The following is a 22690-nucleotide window of genomic DNA, read 5'->3' as shown; positions in this document are numbered from 1 at the left end:
GAGCTGAAAGATCAATGCTAACTAACTAGTTCTCGAGTTGCAACGACATCACTCGTCCTTCCTGAGTTCGCCTATGCTATCCGTGCCGTCCGACTTCCTTCCGGCTCGCCAGCACCGAGAGTCTGCGCTCGCAAGTCGCGATCCCCCTGCACACTGGATGAAGGTTGTCTACTGTACGCACGAAATCTTCCGCTACATATCCTGCTTTGGCTGGCTCAAACTCTACAAGCGGTCGATCCACTCGTCGAACGAACTCGTTCTGACGCTTGGTCCTCGCCACGAAACGGCGGTACTAACGACCATCCTTTGGTACCCAGTTGCAGCCGCGGCCACCTGCAGCTCCCAGTGCGACTGCCTGATGCGGTTGCCGTCGCGGTAGGCCCTCACTGCCGTCAACCGGGTCTTTGGACGACAGCACCGCAGGAGGCGTCTGTCTTGCAGCCGTCACCGCATTGTTCTGCAGCACGAGATGGACAGCGCATGACAGACCGAACATGTCGTCCTCAACTGCTCCGAAGGCCGCTGGGAAAGCTGCCCGCCAAGCACCGGATGGATCATGGAGCTCGTTAGGATCGTCTCCAGAAAACGCCATTCGATGGAGTACTTTGGTGCCAGCCGGCCGACGTCGCACGAGCCGCAGCGTGACCCCGTAGCAATAGCACGGGGTGCCATGTTGAAGCACCGTGAACATTAGGCGTTCCTGGTCAAACTCCAGCGTGTAACTGTTGACAACGGTCCAGCTGTAAGGAAAACCAACAACAGCAAGGAGCAACAACTGTGCAACTCTCGTGGCTCGTACGAAACACAACGCTGAGGTGTATAGCTCGGATCCCTGCTCTTACTACTATTAGACAGAGTGCCTTGCAGTAGATCCGTCTCGCGGGGCGCCAGATTTCGCCCACTGCTCGGCATTATATCCGCTCAATAATCAACGCGCGACGCTTGCAGAGCACAAGATACTGTGTAGTATACCGGCTAATGCCCGTCAACATGTTCTTCGTATAGCGCAATGGGGTTTGCCTGCTGAAGCCAGCAAGGAGCGGCCGCAGGGATGAGCTTTGATGCCCTCTCGCACAGCCCAAAATGTAGGAACTTTGCGCTCCCCAAGGTGTGAACAAGGTTCTTGCAGCGAGAGATTTGGAAAGCGTCATTTCTCGGCCAACATCTCGCAAGTTGACAGAAGACATTATTATTGTCGCTGGTGTATGATGAAGGCCGCAAGCTCGATCGATCATTGGAGCTGCGGCAAGCGTACCAGTACTTGATGGATGAAGAAAGCGTTTCTCGTTTCTGCAGGCAACGGCAGCGGGACCCTCAAAGACCACCACTGCCAACATCTCAAACTCTGCCCCAAGCCTTACCCTCACATCGAGATCTGGAGCAACAGATCGCAATTCACCGGCTGGTACAGCACACGCGCACGGGCATTCCGTTTCGAGGCAGATTTCACATGCAAAGTTGACGTTTCGTCCGCCTCCGGTCAAGTTCGGAAATTATTACTTGCGCTCACGCCCAGCGACACGTCAGGTCCGATAGGCGACAGGTGCTAAGACGCCACTGCCATGCAGTCTGAGATACGGGAGCAGCTCCCGGACATCGATTCCGTGGTGGTCGATTACGCAGCTGGTTATCTAAATCACGCGGCTCGACAGTTCAGTGCAGAGGCCGACCCGTTGGCAGAGGCCGCAGCAGTGATAACGCAGCTTCTGATATCTGCATCTGGAGACCTTTCTGACGAAAACGAGGCCTCCGTCCAGAACTTGGTCCAGAAGTTCGTGTCACGACTCAATAGTCAAAATGGCGTTGACGGCGAGAGGCGACAGCAGGCGCCATCCGCCAAGAGGCTTGATCAAACCATTCAAGTAGCGTCACAACGAGGCGTATCATCTACGCTCGGTCTCACAGGTGGCACTGTCGACCTAGAGTCGGCAAACACTCGCAAGGTGGAGTCTCGTGTTGACAAGAAGAAGCTCGAAAAAGCCGAGCGCAAACTGCGCGCAAAGCAAGACCGTAAAGTCTTCAAGACTGTCGAGTATGAGGCCTCCCGCCTGCTGGACCAGCCAGACGAGCAGCAGTCATACGAAGAGTTCTTCATGGCTGTTAATCCTCTGCAGCTGGGCTCAGATGCGCAATCCAAGAGCAAAGATATCAAGGTCGATGGCATTGACATCTCCATTGGTGGTAAGCGTATCTTATCAGACACAAACCTGACTCTTGCCTATGGCCGTAGATACGGTCTGGTGGGTCAGAATGGTATTGGTAAATCGACATTGCTTAGAGCGCTCAGTAAACGTGAGGTTGGAATTCCAACCCATATTTCTATCCTACACGTCGAGCAAGAAATCACTGGAGATGACACACCCGCTCTGCAGGCCGTTCTGGATGCCGATGTGTGGCGAAAACACCTGCTCAAGGAGCAGGAGAAGATTTCGAAAGAACTTGCCGAACTTGAAGCAGAGCGATCGTCCATGGCGGATACGTCAACCGATGCTGCGCGCCTAGACAAGCAACGCGAGGGTCTAGACATAACGCTCAGCGATGTTCAAGGCAAGCTCGCAGAAATGGAGTCCGATAAAGCTGAATCTCGCGCGGCTAGCATTCTCGCTGGTCTGGGATTCTCGCACGAGAGGCAACAATTCGCCACCAAGACCTTCTCTGGTGGTTGGCGTATGCGTCTGGCGCTGGCACGAGCCCTCTTCTGCGAACCCGACCTTCTGCTGCTCGACGAGCCTTCGAACATGTTGGACGTGCCTTCTATCACGTTCTTGTCAAATTATCTGCAAGGATATCCAAGCACAGTGTTGGTGGTGTCCCACGACAGGGCTTTCCTAAACGAAGTTGCTACCGATATCATTCACCAACATTCAGAGCGCCTGGACTACTACAAAGGCGCGAACTTCGACTCCTTCTATGCAACCAAGGAGGAGAGGCGGAAGACTGCACAGCGAGAGTACGAGAAGCAGATGGCCGAACGTGCTCATCTGCAAGCTTTTATCGACAAGTTCCGTTACAACGCTGCCAAATCTTCTGAAGCTCAATCTCGGATCAAGAAGTTGGAGCGTATGCCCGTGCTTGAAGCGCCAGAGAGTGTCTACACTGTACACTTCAAGTTCCCTGAGGTCGAGAAGCTGTCACCGCCAATCATCCAAATGACTAATGTCACTTTCGGCTACACACCAGACAAAATATTGCTGAGGAACGTCGACCTGGACGTGCAGCTGGATTCACGTATTGGAATTGTTGGACCAAACGGTGCAGGCAAGACAACGGCGCTGAAGCTGCTCATTGGCGCACTCTCGCCCACTTCCGGATTGATCTCACAGAATCCACGCTTACGCATTGGATTCTTCGCTCAGCACCATGTTGATGCCCTTGATCTCAACGCCAGTGCCGTTGGCTTCATGGCCGCAAAGTATCCTGGCAAGTCAGATGAAGAGTATCGTCGCCATCTCGGAGCGTTTGGTATTACTGGCATGACCGGATTGCAGAAGATGGGACTCTTGTCAGGAGGACAAAAGTCAAGAGTGGCATTCGCGTGTATTGGTCTGCAAAACCCACACATCCTGGTACTCGATGAGCCTTCGAATCATCTTGATATCGAAGCAATGGACGCTCTCAGCACGGCATTACGTGAATTCCAAGGAGGTGTGCTGATGGTCAGCCACGGTAAGTTCTTCATTCAGACTGTCATACTCTCGGATCAGTCTGCTAATCGATTGCCAGATGTGACGATGCTTCAGAACGTCTGCACTAGTCTCTGGGTGTGTGACAACGGAACGGTCGAGCATTTTGGTAAGCCGCATAACCACACATACATATATACCATCAACTAACATCTGCACAGACGGTACTGTCAAGGACTACAAGAAGCGCATCTCGGCTCAAGCGGGTGAGGCAGGCGTGGTTGCTCAGCATTAGATGTTCAGATACTGCGCAATTTTACTTGCTTCAGCGAAGTGTAGACCAGGGAGGAATCGCCAGCGCTCAATGGACTTTTGGAACACACGCACGATTTGCATGCACACATACCTATGCTGGTGAAAAGTAGATCATAGAGATTGGGGAGTGAGCAGACACTAGACTAGACATGTTCACAAGCCACACTTGGCGAAATGCTCAAGCCTCACGCCACACAAATTTCCGCAAACCCCGCGCTCCTTACTCGAAAGCTCTTGCGAATTTCTCACAGAGACACCTCCTCCTCTCACCACACCACAAATTCATCACCACTGTGACGACAGGACACAGTCGTCGCGCACACTATCAAAGTGTCGCTCCCTTCGCTTTCACGAATCCTCTTCTTTTCTTCGTCACTCGCAGCCGGTTCTGCTTTCAACAGCTCAGCACGATCTGCGCCGAGAGTCCTTGCACTCTACACACAAACACAAATCCGGACATACGCGAGCAAGAAGAAGAAAATGCCTCCTAAGAAGGAAGTGAAGCAGGAGAAGGTCCTACTTGGGCGACCTGGCAACAGCTTGAAGAGTGGGATCGTATGTACGGCGAATTTGTGCGTGCTCTGCGCGTGCGCTGGGAACATCATTCTGACTAGTGACTCAGGTTGGTCTTGCAAACGTAGGAAAGTCGACGTTCTTCCAGGCAATCACAAAATGCCCATTGGGTAACCCAGCCAACTTCCCATATGCTACCATCGACCCCGAGGAAGCGCGCGTCCTAGTGCCTGACGAGCGCTACGACTGGCTTGTCGACCACTACAAGCCCAAGTCGCGCGTGCCTGCCGATTTGACTGTGTACGATATCGCCGGTCTCACACGTGGTGCGTCGACTGGTGCAGGTCTCGGAAATGCCTTCTTGTCACATATTCGAGCTGTCGACGCATGTTTCCAGGTCGTGCGCTGCTTCGACGATGCAGAGATTATCCACGTGGAGGGCGATGTTGACCCGATCCGAGATCTCGAGATTATCGCTGAAGAGCTTCGGATCAAGGACATCGAGTTCGTTGAGAAGGCATACGAGAACTACCAAAAGCAGACTCGCCGCGGTGGCCAGTCACTTGAAATGAAGAAGCTCAAGGAAGAGCAAGCATGCGTTGAGAAAGTGCTCGAGCACCTTAAGGCGGGCAAAGATGTCCGCAAGGGCGACTGGACTCCAAAAGAGGTTCGTTTCCAATTTCTACCTTCCCCTTCCTTACCCCTCCTTTATGATGAACCAGAGATTCGTCTCTATAATCCCAGCTCTTAGAAGTCTCACCCAACGCTTTCGAGGCATCATGTTAAGAAATCAGATCTGATCGAAGCTTGAACTACACCGTTACTTTGACTAGCTCTTGCTATACAACAGCTGCTGACGAAGAGATGCGCAGGTCGAGGCAATCAACCCACTGTTCCTTTTGACGGCGAAGCCTGTGGTCTTCCTTGTCAACCTGAGTGAGAAAGACTACATTCGCCAGAAGAACAAGCACCTGCCGAAGATTGCAGAGTGGGTCAAAGAGCACGCAACCGGTGATCCTATCATTCCAATCTCAGTTTCCTTCGAGGAGCGTCTATCAAGATTTGAAACGGTAGCAGAGGCAGATGAAGAGGCAAAGAAGCTGGGCACCAAATCTGCATTGCCCAAGATCATCACCACCATGCGCAAAGCGCTTGATCTTGGCTCTTTCTTCACAACTGGAACTGATGAGGTACGGCAATGGACGATCAGAAATGGCACCAAGGCGCCTCGTGCTGCTGGTGTGATTCACGGCGATTTTGAGAAGACCTTCATCCAGGCTATCGTGTACAACTTCAAAACATTAAAGGAGCTGGGCAACGAAGCGGAAGTAAAAGCACAGGGCAAGGTGATGACCAAGGGTAAGGATTATGTCGTCGAGGATGGAGACATCTTGCTATTCAAGGCTGGAGCTGCCAAGTCATAGATGGCTGGGTAAGCTATGCTGTGCCTCCGCAGGGTAGATTACATGCATGTTGATGAATGAAGACCTTGACTCTACGTCGGTCTTAATGAAGAATGCCACCATTTCAAGTGAATCGCAATAATACACTGCCGTCTCACCACATGACCACTACTACATTTCGTCCGGTATGACCACTTTCGCACACGCACCAATCCGCTGTAGCTCTGGCTATCTGTCACATGCGACGCGCGATTAGACTAGGTTTCACTAGTTAGCGCCGTAGTTCGCAGTCCACGTTTGCATCACCTTCGTCTCTGCCATCATTGCGCCATCCTGCTTCACCTGGCAAATACCCCTCCGGTCGATGGAACAGTCTGCGGCGACGACAGCATGAGTGCGAACTCTCATGCACCCACTCAATCCTTTTGTGCGGGCCTTCTTCCGAAGCGCACTGCCTGCGCAATGTCAGCCTATCGGCCACCACATCCTGCTTGTGCCCACGACCGAAGTCCTACTGCGAGCGAAAGATCGCGACACGAATACAACTTATGCTGACCTTGCGGGTACCGAGGAGTTCCTAGCCAGTCATGTGTTGCGCGTACCAGGAGGAGGACCACCGTTGAGCGGAGGCGGCGGCGGCGGAAATGCGCGAGAGAACAAGAACAAGGCGAAACAGTACACCACGATCAATGGACGTACGGTGGTGGTTAAAGATAGCTTTGTGTACAGCAACAAGGGTTTCAAGACGCTCAACCAGGCGCAACTACTGAGCGATGCCATCTACTATCCGGATGCTGCGGATGGGCAGCAGTGGCTGGTGTACTTCATATCCCGACCTCTGATGGGCACATATCAGGCGACACCGATAGTGCCTGCTGTGATCAGCGATGCGCCGAGTAAGGAGCGCAAAAGCGTGCTGGCAGAAGCCTCGGGGACCTCCGGCGCATTAGGGTCAGCGACAGTGTCAACTTCGCCGAAGAAGAAAGAGATTAAAGGCTTTGGGGATTTACTTGTTCAATTCCCCATGATATCGCGACAGATGCAGAACGGGCTGGAGAAGATCATTCGGGAGTTCATAGCGACCAACGACAAGCCACTACCGAAGCCTAGGTCTCGAAGCTCCTCGTTCGGCTCGCAGACATCGCGCCCGTCCATCAGTGATTCTGTGTCTTCACTCAGGTCCTCGCTATCAGGCACAAGCACTGTCCACCCTACCTATCTCGAGCTGGAACCCGAAGAGGAAACGCTCCGGACTGCATTGGAAACGGCCATTGTCGCGGCCATCGACTTGTTCCAAAATGTGGACAAGCAGCAGTTATCGATCCTGGGCGCGAGCACTGAGCTTACTGGGCCGGCTGTCGAGCGTATGATTGAGCGCTATGTGACTGAGCAAGTACACGACCAGAATCTGTTCCCTCGCGTGTGTAGCATCCGACGACCGGACGATTCCGACCTGGAATCGAAGATACGCAAAATGTCCGACATCGACATTGCTCAGGTTGGCATACCTGTCGATGATGGGATGCAGGCAAAGCGAGCACTTGCTGTTCGCCTGACCAAAGGTGTTCAATTGTTCAGAAAAATGGGCGTTGCAAGCAGTCCACAGGAGATGTTGGACATCCTGCTTGAGACGCAAAAAGTCATCACTGCGCCCGACGGAACCGATAGCTCGGGGCCAGAAGATCCTTCTTCATCGACTGTGGCTACTAGTCCCTTGACGATCAATGCCGACGTCCTCGTCTCAATGCTTTTGATTGTGATCATCCGCAGCGGCGTAAGGCACTTGCATTCGCGCCTGTTGTACATGCGGTACTTCATCTTCATTGACGAAGTCGAATGCGGCGAACAAGGTTATGCGCTAGCTACCATGGAAGCAGTATTGGCGCACTTGTCCAGTAGCTCCAATACTTTGAGGAAAGCCAGCAAGAAGAATCGTCTCCTATGGCAAGCCGTCAAAACAGGGGACGTGAAAGCTTTGGCTACTATACTGCAGGTTGACGACCTCCCGGTGCAAAACGACACCACGGACGGCTATCCGACGGCGCTCTCGTCGGATTCGGAAGAGGACGATTCTGCGGATACCTCACTTGATGTGATCGAGTCTATAGAAGGGTCTAGGTCTGACGGCGCTTCTTCAGAGTTTGCAGCAATGAATGGTTCTCTTCAGCACGTCTTCCCCTTCCAGAGACCGCCAACGCCCCCACCCGAGCTCCCGCCGCGCAAAGCAAAGAAACACGTTTCGATGGCATCTCTCCCACGAAGCCACTCAGCATCTTCTGCGTACTCCTCTCGGTCGCACTCCCGACAAAAGAGTGTTGATTCGGATGCTAGTTATAACGTTGGAGGCGACTTATCTGTTGACAAAATTGCGCAAACTCAGGATGCCGACGGCAACTCAGTGCTCATGATGGCAGTTGAGGCTGGCAAGCATGATGCTTTGCGGTTCTTACTGAGTCTGCCGGCACACTTCCGTGCTGATTTCATCCTTCAAGATGCCAATAACGATGGCGCTACTGTTCTCAGTGCAGCGATTCAATCTGGAAATGGAAGTGTGACAGAGGAACTAATACACTACCTGGAGAGCAATGTGTCAGAAGAAGAGCTACGAGGATACATCAGACTACAGGACAACAAGGGCCGATGCGTTGCTCATTATTTATTCCACCAGCCTCACCTGATAAAGCGTTTTGGGAAAAAATTGCCCTGGCGGCTAAAAGACAAGAACGGACAGACACCACTCTTTGCGATGTGCAGATCCTATGACCATGAGAAGTACCACTACATGGTTGAGGAGGCCTTGAAGTTCGCAACCGAAACACAAGGCGACGGCGAGCCTCTGCACCTGGACGACCATGTAGACGCGAAAGGGAACACCTTGATCCACGTCATGAATGATATGCAGCTCACCATGCGACTACTCCGATATTGCGATTCTGATGTCAATGCCGCCAACGACAAGCGCTTCACACCTCTGATGGTTGCCAGTAAATATGGTCGCATAGATTTGGTGCGAGCACTCTTTGGCGATCCACGAGTCGACATGACCTTGAAAGACATTCGCGGGCTTACAGCTGTCGAGCTGGCCAAGGATGACGATGTCAGGAATCGCATTGACGACCTGACGCTGCTGTCCTCGGCGCCAGGCAAGGACGGGCGCACTACGACTGTAGTCAGATCCTTCTTCGTGGAGGATTCCACTGTACGGCTGGTGCTCAAATCGGGCGCACCGAACGCGAATGGTCTCATTACTGTGACTACTTGTCGCAGGACAGTCGCCGACTTTGAAAATCTGTCAAAGTGGCTAACGATCGAGTGCCCTGCTAGCTGGATACCGATGCAGTTCAATCTGACTTCGCCATTTCTAATCCCATCGAAACCTTCCCGAACAGTTCTGAGGGACATACAGATCAGGATGGACAACTTCTTCCGCAATCTTCTGACGCACGGCACCTTTTCGACACACGAGCTTGTGTGGGAGTTCTTTCTGGTGCCAGAACTTGATCCGGAAATGCTTCTGGAGCGGAGCAAGCGCAAAGCTGAAGCACGCGTAGACAACGTCAAAGACGATTTCGAGCCAATATCCGACACGCATGAAGTCGAAAACTTTGTGGAACATGCAAGGGAACAAATCAAGGGTGTTGCCTCCGCCACGAAAAAAGTCATCCGCGAGACCAACAAATATCGCATGCTGAGCAACGACATTTCGGATGCGCAAAACCTGGCCTCATCCGCTTTGTCTACATTGAACTTCCTTCCTGATCAATACCACACTGCCATTGCACGGTACAGCAGACTGCTCATACCTAGCGAAGCCTCGCCTTTCGCAGGTCTGTACTACAATCTACACGCCTTCTACTCTTCCGCAACGGCCATTCAATTCGCCACAAATCGACCGGCGTACCTCATTGGATCCATGCAACAAGCGCAGAGAACAATAGATCGCAGTAAGAACAGCATCTCTCGATCCAATCGCTGGACGCCGAATATCGGTCTCTTTGAAGACGCGAAGAAGGCTGTGGCAATGGAAGCTTGGGACAAAGCCGCCAAAGCTCGGACAGAGCTCGAGACGCTCGGAAGTGAACTGAGATATACGCAGCAGACGATCGCATCGGAGCTAGCTGTCTGGCAAGAAGAGCATGTGAGGAGCGGGAAGGAGATGTTGAGGCGTTTGGCGAGAGACACGATTGTGAAAGAGAAAGCCAAGTTGGAGGGAATGAGAAGGGCGTTGAGGTGTGCTAGGAATGGCTCAGTGTCAGCACCACCAACAGCGCATCCGAACATGGCTTCCTCGTGAGACACGGCGATTAGCTTGCTTCGAGGATATGATCATGGAGTTAGTGCACACTGAGGGAACAAGAGAAAATGACATGCTCAACGCGAGGAATCTCCTCATGTGTCCCAAACGAGGTCTCATATCCTCGCGCCGCCTCACCCTACGTTGTCTAGGCCCATCAATGTTATCCACGCAAAGCCACCAACAAGGTCAAAGTAGCAGTAGCAATTATCACAGCCACAGCAACCAGCCGAACGCTCCTCCCACTTCTCGCCTCGACGAGCTCACCATTAGCTCACCTCATCACCATCATAGTCATCACACTCCTGCATGGCGCTTCCACGTGGCCATCCAAACGCATCCTACCACACCACACCTGGAACACTAACGAATGACCTTCCGCATACGCTCTGCACGCCTCTTTACGCTTTCTCGGCCCGGAAAATCCACAATCGGCGACTACGAGAAAGCTTAAATTTTTGCTCTCTCGTTTGTGGAAGACCCTGGCTAACCACAGGAGCTGAAGCTGGCTAGCGCCTAGTTCTTGTCCTCCTCCGTTGCGAGAAAGGATAAAGGTCGGATGGACTCAGCACCACATTTGTGTACAGCTTCCGAAGGCAGAAAGAATGTATTGATGCGAACGTTGTTGTTGAGTGTCAGTCTGGACACTTTGCAGGAAATGCAGCACCACTTTGACCGTACGAGCAGTTTCTGAGACAAGCTTGAATCTACCTGTTGTCGATCGACGGAACTAGTACCTGAGCTATAGTACCCTGTCTATTCGTTGGTCGTTTGATTGTTATTAGGCAGAACAGTAGTTTCTCGAACTTCTCCGTTTCGCTCGCGTGTGCAGATGGTTGCCGAATATCTTTTTGACGCGAATTGTCGTTACTACTCTTTTCAGGAAATGGTGCACGCATATTTATTCTTCGGCCGGTGAATGGCTTGTCAAGGGTAGAGGGGAGAGGCCGACTTGATCGACAGCTATAAGGACCCTTATTTTCATTTGCTGACACCGTTGCAAGCTAGCTAGCAGGCGCGAGATTCGAAGATAGGGATCCAGATGGTCGGCAGATGGTGTGCTGAGCCGACTATTGTGGCTGAGCTGTGCTCCCGGCTTGATGAAGAAGCAGAAACGTCTGACTGTTCGGAGAAGGTCGTAAGTAATTCGACAAGGGAAGCGGATGTCAATAATCTTTTCTCTTTTTGATGGCCGTGATAGGCGTGTTCGTAAAGCTATGAATTCGTTCATTGCGCTATTCCATACATCCCGGTCCTTCAATTGTCACCCGAAGATGTCTCTCGGCTTCTCCTATATCGTACAATAGATCTCACTTTCTCCCACTTCCTGGTCGAGATGATGCCGTGTTCCGTAGACTGCCAGCCAACCCAGAAAACGCCGCGCTAAAGATACAGTATTGAATCACGAAAACGACAAGTCGAGGTCTGCCTCATCGCCGCTGTTGCCACATCGCGATGACGGTTTTGAGCATCGCGATTATTTGTTCATTCCCAGCATTTGCCTGTGCCACTTGCAGAGGCGTTTCGTACGCTTCATTCCGTACGAACGGGTCAGCGCCATGTCGCAGGAGGACTTTGACCATGCTCGCTGATCCTGTGAGTATGGCACAGTGCAGCGCTGTGCTTCCGTCGGGCATCGTCTGATTGGGGTCTGCCTTGGCGCGCAGGAGCAGCTCAGCAACGTCAGACCGCCCTGAGAATACTGCCCAGCTCAGTGCTGTGGAGCCTATGTGCGAGACTTTGCTGAGGTTCGGCCGGTGTTGTAGTAATAGTGAGATGATCTCTTTGCTCGAATATTTGCAGGCGTACATAGTCGGTGTAACCTTGTAGGCATTGTCGATGTCCACGTCCGCTCCGTGTTCGAGAAGCAGGCTCACAATGTCGAAGCTGTTGCTTCGGCACGCTTGGTGGAGAGGGCTGCTGGCGGATTTCGTAGTGCATGGCGAGATTTCGGCGCCGCTCGCAATGAGGAACTTCACCGCAGCCAGCTGACCATTCGAGGCGGCTCCGGCAAGAGGTGAAAGGTGACCACTCTTGGCAGGCTTGAAGGCCTCAAAAACGCCCGGAACCAGCACGGAAGAGTTGACCGATGCGCCTTGGCTAATTGCGGATCGCATCGCTTGCAAGTCACCAGCACATGCTGCGACGAAGAGAGAATTGGCAATCTGGCTTGGCGTCCTGGCTGGTGATGTAGTAGTGCGTCTTGATGATGTCTGCAACGATGCTGGTGATGTTGTTCCTGGCGAAGCTGGAGGCGACCATTTTGATAATGCAGCTTGAAATGCAGGTACTGCCGGTGCGAGAGAAGACGGTTTGTGTGATCGAACCATTGTCCTTTTGGCATGTGAGGAGCTGGATTGCGGTCAGTACAGCATTTGAACGTCCAGTGTGTTCCACCTACTCTTGCTGAGCTTGCTGCTGCTGTTGTTTCACTTCGCTCTCGAACACACAGGAGTCTTGTCGCTTGAGCGTGTCTGAGTCGTCAGCCGCGCTTCGACGGATGGAGTGCTCGACAAAGCGCTCAAAGGAGCGCATGGTGTCGAAACCTATCTTGAAGGATCGGCAGAGTCAAGATGAATGAATATGGTTCAGGCAGATATGTGAAGTAGGCAGAAGTGCACAGGATATAACTCCCCGATGGCTTGCTGCCCGTTCAAGCCCATTCAAGCCAAGTGGAGCTCAGTAGTTAGCGCAGGTGCCGCCTCAGCTGATATGGGGGTGGTCTGGTCCGTGTAGAGTGAGGAAGGGTATCTAGTCCAAGGCTGGAGGTGGTGCGTTGCTGGTCAGGAGGATATATCACATCGCACGCATACTGGGCAGCAGCAGCGCATGAAGGCATTAAGAACAGATGCGACGCGGGCGTCAACACCACGGCAGGCCGGGCTTACTCACGCATGCTGGAGACGAAGCGGAGCAGCACAGTCATGGCGGTGACGCCAAGCACAGACGTTAGATTGCGCTGCGAGGCCGACCGCGAGCGCCCTCCGCTCTTTGCGCGGCAGCAGCGCCCTCGCGGCCAGCAAAACAGGCGGCCGCGAGCTGGAGAGTTTCGGTGAAGGATCATGCGGGTCTGGCGGCAGCAGCAGCTCCGCCCAGTCGAGGAATGCCACTAGGCAAGGTCGCGGGCGTACAGCGCATGGGTCAGCGCTGCACCCCTGGCGACTCCGTGCGGTCGTGGAGCTCGCGCGTCGCTTACGCTCCCGACGAGGCGGCGGCAGGATGCGCGTGGTGTGAGAGTTGTGTATCAGGAGAGCAGCACGGCAGAGTAGCATTCGGAGGGAGCAGCCCTACGTGATGCACTACTCACCATTCACGTCCTTCTCTCACATGTTGCTGCGAGCCAAGCAAAGGCTCGTGCCGCCCCCGCAGAGTGCCCGCGACCCGCAAGATCTCATCATGCAACTCAGAGCTGTGGAGAGCGCTTCGCTTCACCACCAACTTCCCAATCGCGTTGCACCGCCACACCTCTCTATCCACTTGCCGGACCGCCGCGTTGGTCATACCATTCGACATTATTGCGCGTATCGCTGCGTGACACCGTGCATGCGGACTCCATTCCAGCGCGCACCGGTGGACCTCCTCGCAGACACTGCCACCGGTGAATAGCAAGATGCTGAAGCTGAAAATCGGAGCCGGCACCAAGGCCGCACAACAGGGCGGCGGCGCCAGTGGAAGCGGCGATGGCGACAAGACACCACAGACACCTGGTGCGAGCACACCGGGCGGCGGCGGCATCAAACTGAAGTTGAACTTCTCACATCCTCCGACTCCCGTCGAACCAGGACCATCGTCGCTCAACCCGCCGGCGAGCGCCCCGGCGGAGAAGAAGAAGCGCGCATATACCAAAAAGGCTACTGATGGCGCGCCCAAAAGCAAGAAGCGCGCTCTGGAGGATGACTCTGCCGCCCCGGCTGCCAAACGGAAAATCTCCCTCAAATTGGGAGGACTAGGAGGGCAAGGAGGTTCGGCAGCAGAGGCCTCAGCATCGCCGAAAATCACGCTGGGGCAGAAGAAGACAAAAGCTCAGCCGAGACTGGTCGACATTCGCGCGCGTGGTAAGGTGCCACCGCGGCCGAAAGGTGTCGGATACGATTCTGAGGATTCCGAGACCGAAAAGGACCCCGCTGTCCAGCAAGCATTGATCTTGCGCATGCAGCCCGGACCAGACGCCGAATACATCAGGAATGCGATTGCCGAAGGCAGGATTGGACCATCTTCGAGCGGCGGTGATGCGGAGGTCTCAATCAAGTTCCTCGAGCGCAATTACAGGCGCGCTTACATCAAAGTGCAAGGCAGGATGTACGGGGCAGTATTGGTCGATTTACCATGCATCGTTGAGTCGATGAAGAGCTTTGACAAAAAGGGCTGGTGGAAGGTGGCAGACATCGCACAGATGTTGCTTGTGCTCGGGAGATGCGACACAGAGGAGCAGGTGAAGACGATGCCCCTTCCGAGAGAAGTGAATAAGGAGAACTATCAATACGCACACGGAATCACGCCGCCTATGCATTGGGCTCGGAAACGCCGCTTCCGGAAGAGGCTGAACTACAACGAGGCGATGAATGTCGAAGAAGAGGTTAACAGGCTTTTGCAGGCGGACAAGGAGTGGGAGGAACGGGGAGGCTCAGTCACAAGCGCGAGGATTGGAGACCTCCAGCAACAGCAGCAGCAAGAGCAACACGAGGATGTGGAAATGGGGCAGGCAGACCAACAGAACGGGGGCTACTCATTCGAATTCGGCGATGAAGATGCGGAAGGGGAGGATGCGATAGAAACAGTCGAGCACGACGATATGGAGGAGGGCGATCCAGATCTTGAAGCAGGACTGCAGGCTATGTTCGATGAGAACGAAGACGAAGCCGACGCATCGCAGCTGATTTCCGACTCACCTGCGCCTATTGCAGATCAAGGGGCTTCTATGGCCGCTGCTGCCATGCAGTCAGATATCGATGCTACTCCTGTGGGTACTCCAGCGGCCGAGCAAACGCAGGACGAGCAATCAGACGACGAGGACGAATCGGACGAGGATGAGGATTCTCCTGATGTCGTGGACGAGGATGCTGCAGCGAAGGCAGCAGAACGTGCCCAGCAGCTAGAGGAGGTTGCTGATCTGGAACGTGAGGTGGAGCGGGCAAAATACAAAGTCAACAGCATGTCGAATCAGCTGCTGCAACAACGCGAGAGGAAGAAGTTGGCGGCGCTGGAAGAAGAACTTGCCGTGAAGAAGCAGGTCTTTGGTTTGGATATGGAGGACTGAAAGTCATGCCGCATTGTCTGCAGCTAGAAACGCCTGTCATTATGCAAACGGCATTATGTGACATGCCGTAATGAAAAAGCACCCCGCGGACTTGCCGCGAGGGTAGAGTATCACTTCCCGAACTGTGTTGCTCTTGTCGCCAAGCATGGCATACTGATGCCTCTATTGTCTTTCTGTGCTTTTGCCTTGCTTTTTGCGAAGTCCGAGCGATCCATCATATTCCTAGTGACCGTTCGTCACCCCGTTTGTCACCTTTGTACCAATCACAACCTTCTCCAGTGCCTGCTTCACATCGGCAATCAAGTCATCGGCGTCCTGAAAATACAAGTTAGCACATAGTCAAGCGGATCGATAGCATATCAAAGACAGTACTCACCTCCACACCGCAAGAAATTCGTACGAGATCGTCGAACACTCCCGCAGCCTCTCTCTGCTCCTTTGGAATTCCCATGTGCGTCATGCTCGCGGGGACCTCTACCAAACTCTCCACGCCACCCAGACTCTCCGCCAACGTGAAGATCTGTGTTGCCTCGCAGAATCTGTTCGCGGCTTCGTTTCCACCCTTGATGCGGAACGATAGCATACCACCGCCCATGCCCTCTCGGTGTTGCTTGATTGCCACTTTCCTCTGCTTGTGGCTATCCAACCCAGGATAGTTGACTGCAAGAACATGTGGGCTTGCCTCGAGAGCTTGCGCGACAGCTGTGGCGTTCTTGGTCGCTTCGCGAGCTCGCAAGTGGAGTGTCTTAGCTCCGCGGTGTGCGAGCCAGCAGTCGAATGGACTGGGCACAGCTCCGATGGCATTTTGCAAGAATTTCAGACGCTCGTGGAGAGCGTCAGAGTTGTAGGCTGCCACGCCCATGAGGACGTCTGAGTGGCCATTGATGTATTTTGTTACGCTGTGGACTACGATATCGGCGCCGTGTTCGAGAGGATTTTGAACGTAGGGTGACATGAAGGTGTTGTCGACGACGACCATGATGCCATGTTCGTGGGCGATGGCGGCTACGGCGCGGATGTCGACGAGGGAGAGCGTGGGGTTGGAGGGTGTTTCGATCCAGATCAGTTTGGTTTCTTGTGTGATTAGTTCGGAGATGTCGAGCTCGATGCTGGGGGAGAATGTGACGCGGACACCGTGTGCGGAGGCCACTTTGGTGAAGTAGCGGTGCGTGCCACCGTATACGTCTGAGACGGACACGACATGGCTACCTGCTGCGAGGCTTTGGAGAATGATTGCTGTGGTTGCTGAGCCGGATGCGAATGCTAGCGCGTACTTGGCCTTCTCGAGAGCTGCTATTGACGTCTCGAAGTTCCATCTGTTTGGGTTGGATGATCGTGTGTACTCATGGTCGCCGACTGGCTTGCCAACGGAGGTTTGTGCGAAGGTTGTGCTGAGCGAAATTGGCTCAATGACAGCTCCGGTCACTGGGTCGTGTGGCGAACCTGCGTGAACAGCCAATGTACCAAACTTGTGCACTGGAGACGGAGCTCGCGGTGGCGTCTCAATGGGGCCGTGGCCGTTCAGCTGTGGAACAGTCATTGCGCCTCGTGCTTGTCCTTGGTCGCTTTCGAAGCTGTCGTGGAAAAAGTGTCGCAGAGCCTCAGGGAGCGGTATGCGATTCGAGGGGTCAATGCTAGGAGGACGCGCGGGGTCAGATGTAGGGCGCGTCTTCGGTCGACGTCAGAAATAATTTTTCGAGTCGCTTTGCGCCGGGCTTAAGAGTGTCTCAGCGTGGAGGGCGAAGGAACGCGATTACCAATGTCGAAGGCGAGGGAATGACAATGACATATACGAGTGTTGCGCCTGACCCGGCTATTGGTATTGAACTTCTTTTATTGCGTGCTTTCAAATCACAAATTTAGACTCTGCCCTCCATGCGGTTCACTTTGTCAGGACCATCTTTTGCCGAGGGGCCGGGCCAGTCGGTGTGACACTTCCCTTTCGAGCGCACAGCTCTGTGAACAGAGAGCCGAGAGTATTTTTCGGTACCGTTTCCATACCATACCGTCCAACGGAGAATATACACGGCGGTACCTGGAGCTAGTGTCAGAAAGATGCTGACATTGGTTCATTGTTGGATTGCATCATCCTCATTTGACGTCGACGTGCTCGACCGGCCGCCACAAATGGCGCAATCGACAGGAACAAAAGTACAGCCATTTGTAGAGACATAGAGGAGTGCAGGAACGCAGGAACCGCACATGTGGTTGGTGTGGAAGCCTATGTACCTGGAGAGAGTAGTCCGATAGTTGGGGTGCATGTCACTAAACGGAGGCGCTGTCATCTATGAAGCGTGCTTACGGGCCTCAAATTTGCACTTCCTTTGTTTAAATGGCATGAGCGTCGACATCTCAAGATGTGAACTTCACTCAAGTCGTGGTGAGCGAGAGGCATTAAGGACAAGTCGCAAAGGCCGGAGGCAGGCTTCCACGGTACATTATGAGTTGCCGCAAGTCCGGCCAGACAAAAGATGGTGCACGGAAATACGGTGCCTTCTTGTCAACGGGACCAGGACAGATACGTGACTGAAGAGCATGTGTGCGATACCATGCCGGAGAGGCATTTCTCGTGTGCTCGTCCACGTTACAATAGCTTGCTTCATGCCAATTGAAGATGATCGTGGGAGTAGAGGGTGTGAGGTGCCGGCTAAAGTGGTTTCTTCATTCGACATGGTTGTCAGACACTGGCAAGGAACAGTCGCGCGCCGAGCATCCTCATCAATGCTCTACCAAATTCGGGCCATCGTTGGTGTTCCGTTGGTGTAGTATGTGGCGCTGAGAGTATGGTGGACGCGCCAGAGAGTCTTGGAGTGATAGGCTTTCGGGTGGAGGCTGCGCTATGTCTGGTAAGTTTGGGGCCCTTAAGGCACAGAGCGTGTGCGTGCCATGTGTTTCGAGCAACCAGACTCGCCGGGGAGAGTCTCGACTTCATGTTAGGCGTGCTGCGATGAGCAGGAGGAGGAGGAGCCATGCCAGTTTCCTCGATAGCGCCAAGCCTCGACGCATCATCAGCGAAGTGGCCGAAGATGAAACACGGACATCAAATCACAGCGCTCCACACAAAGGCCGCGTCCCCTGCCTGGGGCCCCTTTCTGCTCAGAGCAACGACCTGCCGCACGCCCGCTGCCAATGCGATAATCGTTTCTGTTATACAACAGACTATTCACGACGTCTCGCATGTGCCACACACAGCAACAACGGCGCGGTTGGCGGTGAGATTGTGCGCAAGTGCAGCCGGGACAGCTGTCGAGCACCTTCCACCTGGTGGATGACATTCGCAGGCCGACTATGCCACCATCTGCCAGGATTCTCCAACTGGCGGCAGCCACTACTCTCGTATTCACCTTCGCCTACTTTCTCCTGACTCCGTCCAGCGTGCACCAGCCACTGAACGTCACGCGATGGCAGAAGACCGCGCCACTGGAGCAAGCCGCCAACCTCACCTTGGACGTCGAGATACTGAAGCAACTGAACGTGCCGCAAAGCTTCAAATTCCAGCGCCACTGTATTAATGCGAGGGAGAAAGACGGCCTGACTCGAACGTCACTCATCGACATCCCGCAGCCTCTCTTCAGCGATGGCGAATTCAAGGAGATCTTGCTGGATGAGAACTTCCAACCCGATCCGCAGTACATGGCGATAATGCCGCCGTGTGATTCTGCAACTGAGATCAACGTCCCCGAATTTCAATCACATGCCGATGGCAACACACGATCACTTATGCTGGGCGTTGCGACCACGATGAAACGCATCGAGGAGAGTCTGCCTACCTTCTCACGCTGGCTGTCGAATACCGGATCGCCTCTTGTTGTTCTCCTGGTCGACCAAACCGATCTGAAGAAAGTGGATCTGGACATTTTGCGGACGAATACCCAGGCCGAAGCCCTGGGCATTGAGCTCATATTCGAGCCGTATCACCACACGTTTCAGGCTGATAGCGAGGGCCTGAAGAATTTCGGACTCGCTACCGTGCTCGATAAGAATCGCCGAGAAGAAACGCAATGGTTCGGCATCATTGATGATGACACTTTCTTCCTTTCACTGCGACGGATGGTGGAGAACCTGGGAAGATATGACCATCACTATCCATGGTATATCGGAGCATTGACCGAAGGCCACACCCGGGTGGCAAAAGAAGGATTCAAGGCATGGGGTGGTGCTGGATTTTTCATTTCACCACCCCTGATGCGAACTTTGGCAGACAATGCTGTCGAGTGCACACGCCTGGATAAATTCTTTGGTGATTTGCTGTGGCGAGACTGTATTCAGGAAGTCACCTCGCCTACCGTCCAACTCACTGAGATGCGTGGCTTGAACCAGATCGACTTGTGGAAAGACTTATCTGGATGGTACGAGGCCGGCTTCAATCCTATCCTGACTGTTCATCACTGGAAGAGCTGGCACTTCTATCCTGTTGCCGTCGGCCACATTGTTGCAGACGTTGCCGGACCAGATGCGTTCCTGCAACGATATAAATTTGGCAACCATACCGTCTTTACGAATGGCTTCAGCATTGCCGAATATCCCTTCGGCTTGCCAGATCTCAACCTTGTGGAGTTGACCATGACCGAAGACGTGAATATCCATCGTCCGCCGGAGCAATTGGAGTTTCATCACAGCTTCGGACATACACGACCTAAGATGGAGCTGGGACGCGATAAGATCCAATGGAAGTTCGAGCACGCGGTGAAGACATCTGCGGGAGTGGTCAGGCAATTCTACACGAAGAGGGAGAACCATGACATTGATGTCAGCATCATTGAGATCGACTGGCGCCACGTAGGATGAAACTGAGCTTTGCACTGATTTCTGCGAAGTCCAAGCTACTCCATCGGTGCGAGCCTGGGGCACTGTGACGAATCGAAGCAGTATACCAGCGCCTGTCTAGGTCATGCCGTGTCTTTGACGCACCGCAAATCGCACCTGGTGGCTTGAAGCCTGTGACCAGAGGCTCGGTGGACGAAACCTCGACACTGTAGTCACTTGGATTGCAGACACATTTCTCGCCCCTTCACTCCCCTATGAGACGAGTGGTGTCACCAAGGACTGGGAAAGATCGGAAGAATATATCCGAGCATTCACAACGCCTGCCTGGCTGACACGCGCCGTGAAGGGAAAAGTGTTCTTGGGAGATTCATTAGAACAGAGATACCCTATTACCGGTTATGATAGCGTTTGTTGCATTTTCAGGAAGCATTTTCAGGCGGGATTGCGTAAGGTGCATAGATTCCTTCCACTTCGTGGCTCCTTTCTCCTTAGCGTTCTCTTCTAGCATTCTATGTCAGTTCACCAAATCGAAAGTATTCAAAAGCATGGGTCATGTTTGATCCGGATGAAGTAAATCACTCAATGAATTGTGCAATTCGCTCCATCTGTCTAGCGCCGATCTACCTGAGCAAGTAGAGATAACCCGCTGCCATTGTCGCTGCCTCTGCTCAGGCATGCCGAAAGAACGCCTTCACCTATGCAGCGCGAATCAACGTCTAACATGTAAAAGCAAACCGAGATCTATCGACGGAGCTCTACCTCTTCCGGCAAGGTATTCCCATTGCCGGGAAAAGGATATCGCGATGCATTCGAAAGTGCAATACTCCGATATACCACTGCCTCGACAAACAAGCCTCCCTCATTAAGCACGATCCTGTCTCCGTCTCAAGTTCCTTGTCCGCTTCATAAGCTTCTTATACTTGTGCTTCTTCATCTTCAACTTTCGCTGGCGCTTGACAGAAATCAGAAGCATGCGATTGAGCCTAGATGCACTGGGAGCATTTCGGATGAAAGATTGTCCCATTGGTCTGGCTGTCATCTTCTCTTGTTGGCGGAGGAAGTATGCTCTCTGGTTGCGCTGCATACGTTCTCGGAAGCCGCTGCGGTTGCTTTCCTGCGCAGGCTCTTCAACTACGGCCTGTGATTCCGGAATGCGGACGATGGGTGATGTAGATGCGGTATATGTCGTCTGCCCTGTCTCGCTGGTAGACTCCGTAAGGAAGATCGTGGTGGCGTAATGCTTCTGTTTTGGTTTGGAGGCCTTCTTCTTCTCCACAGCTTTCACTTCCTCGGGAAAGGGCTGTGGCGGAGGAGGTGCCTCAAATGGCCGAAACTGGGCGACCATCTCGTCCAATGTCTTCAATCGTGGCGGTCCGTCAAGATGCTTCACACCGTCGTGCTGCCCTGACTGTTCCTGCATGACTTCCCATCGCACGCCGTCCTCTTCTGTCTGCCCTGTTTTGATCTCCATGTCCTCGAATTGATGGCGCAGTGCGTACACAACATCTTCTGGCCTTCCTTCTGCTGAATTCCCATTCTCCCATGGATCTCGCGGTTTTCGAGACTCGAATATCCGGTCAAAGGCTTCGGTGCTCGATGGAGGCGGTATTGTGGATCCTAAGGAGAGTGGTCGATGCAACGAGAAGAAGTTGGATACGGAGAATTCTAGATACGAGCGACAAATGTCAGTCCAACCGCATCTCCTAGGGCCCGATTTACTCACCTGGATACTGCATGTGCATTCCAGGCACGGCAGGCAATCCCGCAAACTGATCCTCCTGCTTATCGGGCACTGCGGTAGTCCGCGAACGCTTTGCCCGGGTGACTTTCTTATTCCCTCGCTGCTGCGATGCCGGCTCTGTCATGACCGCCTTCTCCTCCGCGACGGGCTTTGCAGCTGGTGCTGGTTTGCCATCGCTCGCAGCGTTCTCCGGAGGGCATGATGACGCCTTACTGCTGCTGCTGGACGGCCTGCGCTGATGCGGTTGTTGGCGAGCGGCTAAGCACTGTGTCGTTCGCTGAACGGCGGTAGTCGAAGAGCTGCCCGGACTGGCGACTGCAGCGCATGTGCGGTTCGCAGCGCGGGCGAGCGATTTGGAGAACATGGCCTTTGTGGGAGCCTCGGTGGGTGATGCGAGGCTCTTGAAGAGTGCAGATGCACGAGGGGTGTGACGAGCTATTGTTGCGTGATGGGAGTCGGTCAAAGCAGGCACACCACCGAGTCTTGCCGCCGTCTCCACTTCAACCTTCAGCCACCTCGGAGTGCTGCCCACTACAAAGTACAAGGTCAGGCGGAACAAAAGACCGGACTACCTCTCTCACGCTTCACAGCAGTACGAGTACCACAGGCGAACTGCAATGTGACAAGTCATCACATAGGGCACGTAGACACATCTTACGCTCTTGGCTACCTGTTGATCTCGGATATCATCCTTCCCGAACAGATACAGTACACATCACATGCTTCGCGGCTGAACGTATTCCACTGTCTTACCAATATAAAATCAAGCTACAAGAG

At 53.5% G+C, this 22690-nt stretch overlaps 9 protein-coding genes across 9 annotated transcripts; 5 read left to right on the top strand and 4 right to left on the bottom strand.

Moving 5' to 3' along the window:
- Window positions 1-292: 292 nt before the first annotated feature.
- Window positions 293-496, bottom strand: RHO25_000651 (uncharacterized protein; the record flags this gene model as incomplete). The annotated part of the gene is made up of 1 exon (XM_065602039.1): window positions 293-496. One exon carries the CDS (start codon window positions 494-496, stop codon window positions 293-295), a length of 204 nt encoding a protein of 67 aa, XP_065458111.1.
- A 1066-nt stretch (window positions 497-1562) lies between these two features.
- Window positions 1563-3918, top strand: RHO25_000650 (uncharacterized protein; the record flags this gene model as incomplete). Its single annotated transcript, XM_023593260.2, has 3 exons — window positions 1563-3666; window positions 3724-3792; window positions 3845-3918. The coding sequence occupies 3 exons, from the start codon at window positions 1563-1565 to the stop codon at window positions 3916-3918; spliced, it is 2247 nt and encodes a 748-aa protein (XP_023459484.1).
- A 500-nt stretch (window positions 3919-4418) lies between these two features.
- Window positions 4419-5875, top strand: OLA1 (Obg-like ATPase; the record flags this gene model as incomplete). Its single annotated transcript, XM_023593259.2, has 3 exons — window positions 4419-4493; window positions 4561-5118; window positions 5324-5875. The coding sequence occupies 3 exons, from the start codon at window positions 4419-4421 to the stop codon at window positions 5873-5875; spliced, it is 1185 nt and encodes a 394-aa protein (XP_023459481.1).
- Window positions 5876-6260: 385 nt separating this feature from the next.
- RHO25_000648 (uncharacterized protein) lies at window positions 6261-10148 on the top strand (the record flags this gene model as incomplete). Its single annotated transcript, XM_023593258.2, has 1 exon — window positions 6261-10148. One exon carries the CDS (start codon window positions 6261-6263, stop codon window positions 10146-10148), a length of 3888 nt encoding a protein of 1295 aa, XP_023459482.1.
- Window positions 10149-11578: 1430 nt separating this feature from the next.
- On the bottom strand, window positions 11579-12683 carry RHO25_000647 (uncharacterized protein; the record flags this gene model as incomplete). The annotated part of the gene is made up of 2 exons (XM_023593257.2): window positions 11579-12500; window positions 12550-12683. The coding sequence occupies 2 exons, from the start codon at window positions 12681-12683 to the stop codon at window positions 11579-11581; spliced, it is 1056 nt and encodes a 351-aa protein (XP_023458269.1).
- Window positions 12684-13758: 1075 nt separating this feature from the next.
- On the top strand, window positions 13759-15405 carry RHO25_000646 (uncharacterized protein; the record flags this gene model as incomplete). Its single annotated transcript, XM_023593256.2, has 1 exon — window positions 13759-15405. One exon carries the CDS (start codon window positions 13759-13761, stop codon window positions 15403-15405), a length of 1647 nt encoding a protein of 548 aa, XP_023458268.1.
- Window positions 15406-15627: 222 nt separating this feature from the next.
- On the bottom strand, window positions 15628-16945 carry CYS3 (cystathionine gamma-lyase cys3; the record flags this gene model as incomplete). The annotated part of the gene is made up of 2 exons (XM_023593255.2): window positions 15628-15720; window positions 15782-16945. The coding sequence occupies 2 exons, from the start codon at window positions 16943-16945 to the stop codon at window positions 15628-15630; spliced, it is 1257 nt and encodes a 418-aa protein (XP_023458263.1).
- Window positions 16946-18693: 1748 nt separating this feature from the next.
- Window positions 18694-20193, top strand: RHO25_000644 (uncharacterized protein; the record flags this gene model as incomplete). The annotated part of the gene is made up of 1 exon (XM_023593254.2): window positions 18694-20193. The coding sequence occupies one exon, from the start codon at window positions 18694-18696 to the stop codon at window positions 20191-20193; it is 1500 nt and encodes a 499-aa protein (XP_023458262.1).
- An 841-nt stretch (window positions 20194-21034) lies between these two features.
- On the bottom strand, window positions 21035-22277 carry RHO25_000643 (mitochondrial 37S ribosomal protein mS38; the record flags this gene model as incomplete). The annotated part of the gene is made up of 2 exons (XM_023593253.2): window positions 21035-21837; window positions 21896-22277. The coding sequence occupies 2 exons, from the start codon at window positions 22275-22277 to the stop codon at window positions 21035-21037; spliced, it is 1185 nt and encodes a 394-aa protein (XP_023458261.1).
- Window positions 22278-22690: the final 413 nt, after the last annotated feature.

This window comes from Cercospora beticola, chromosome 1 (assembly GCF_033473495.1).
Source record: "Cercospora beticola chromosome 1, complete sequence".
Classification (NCBI taxonomy): Eukaryota; Fungi; Ascomycota; class Dothideomycetes; order Mycosphaerellales; family Mycosphaerellaceae; genus Cercospora; species Cercospora beticola.
The sequence above is the reverse complement of the archived record's forward strand: the minus strand, read 5'-3'. Positions and strand labels throughout refer to the sequence as shown.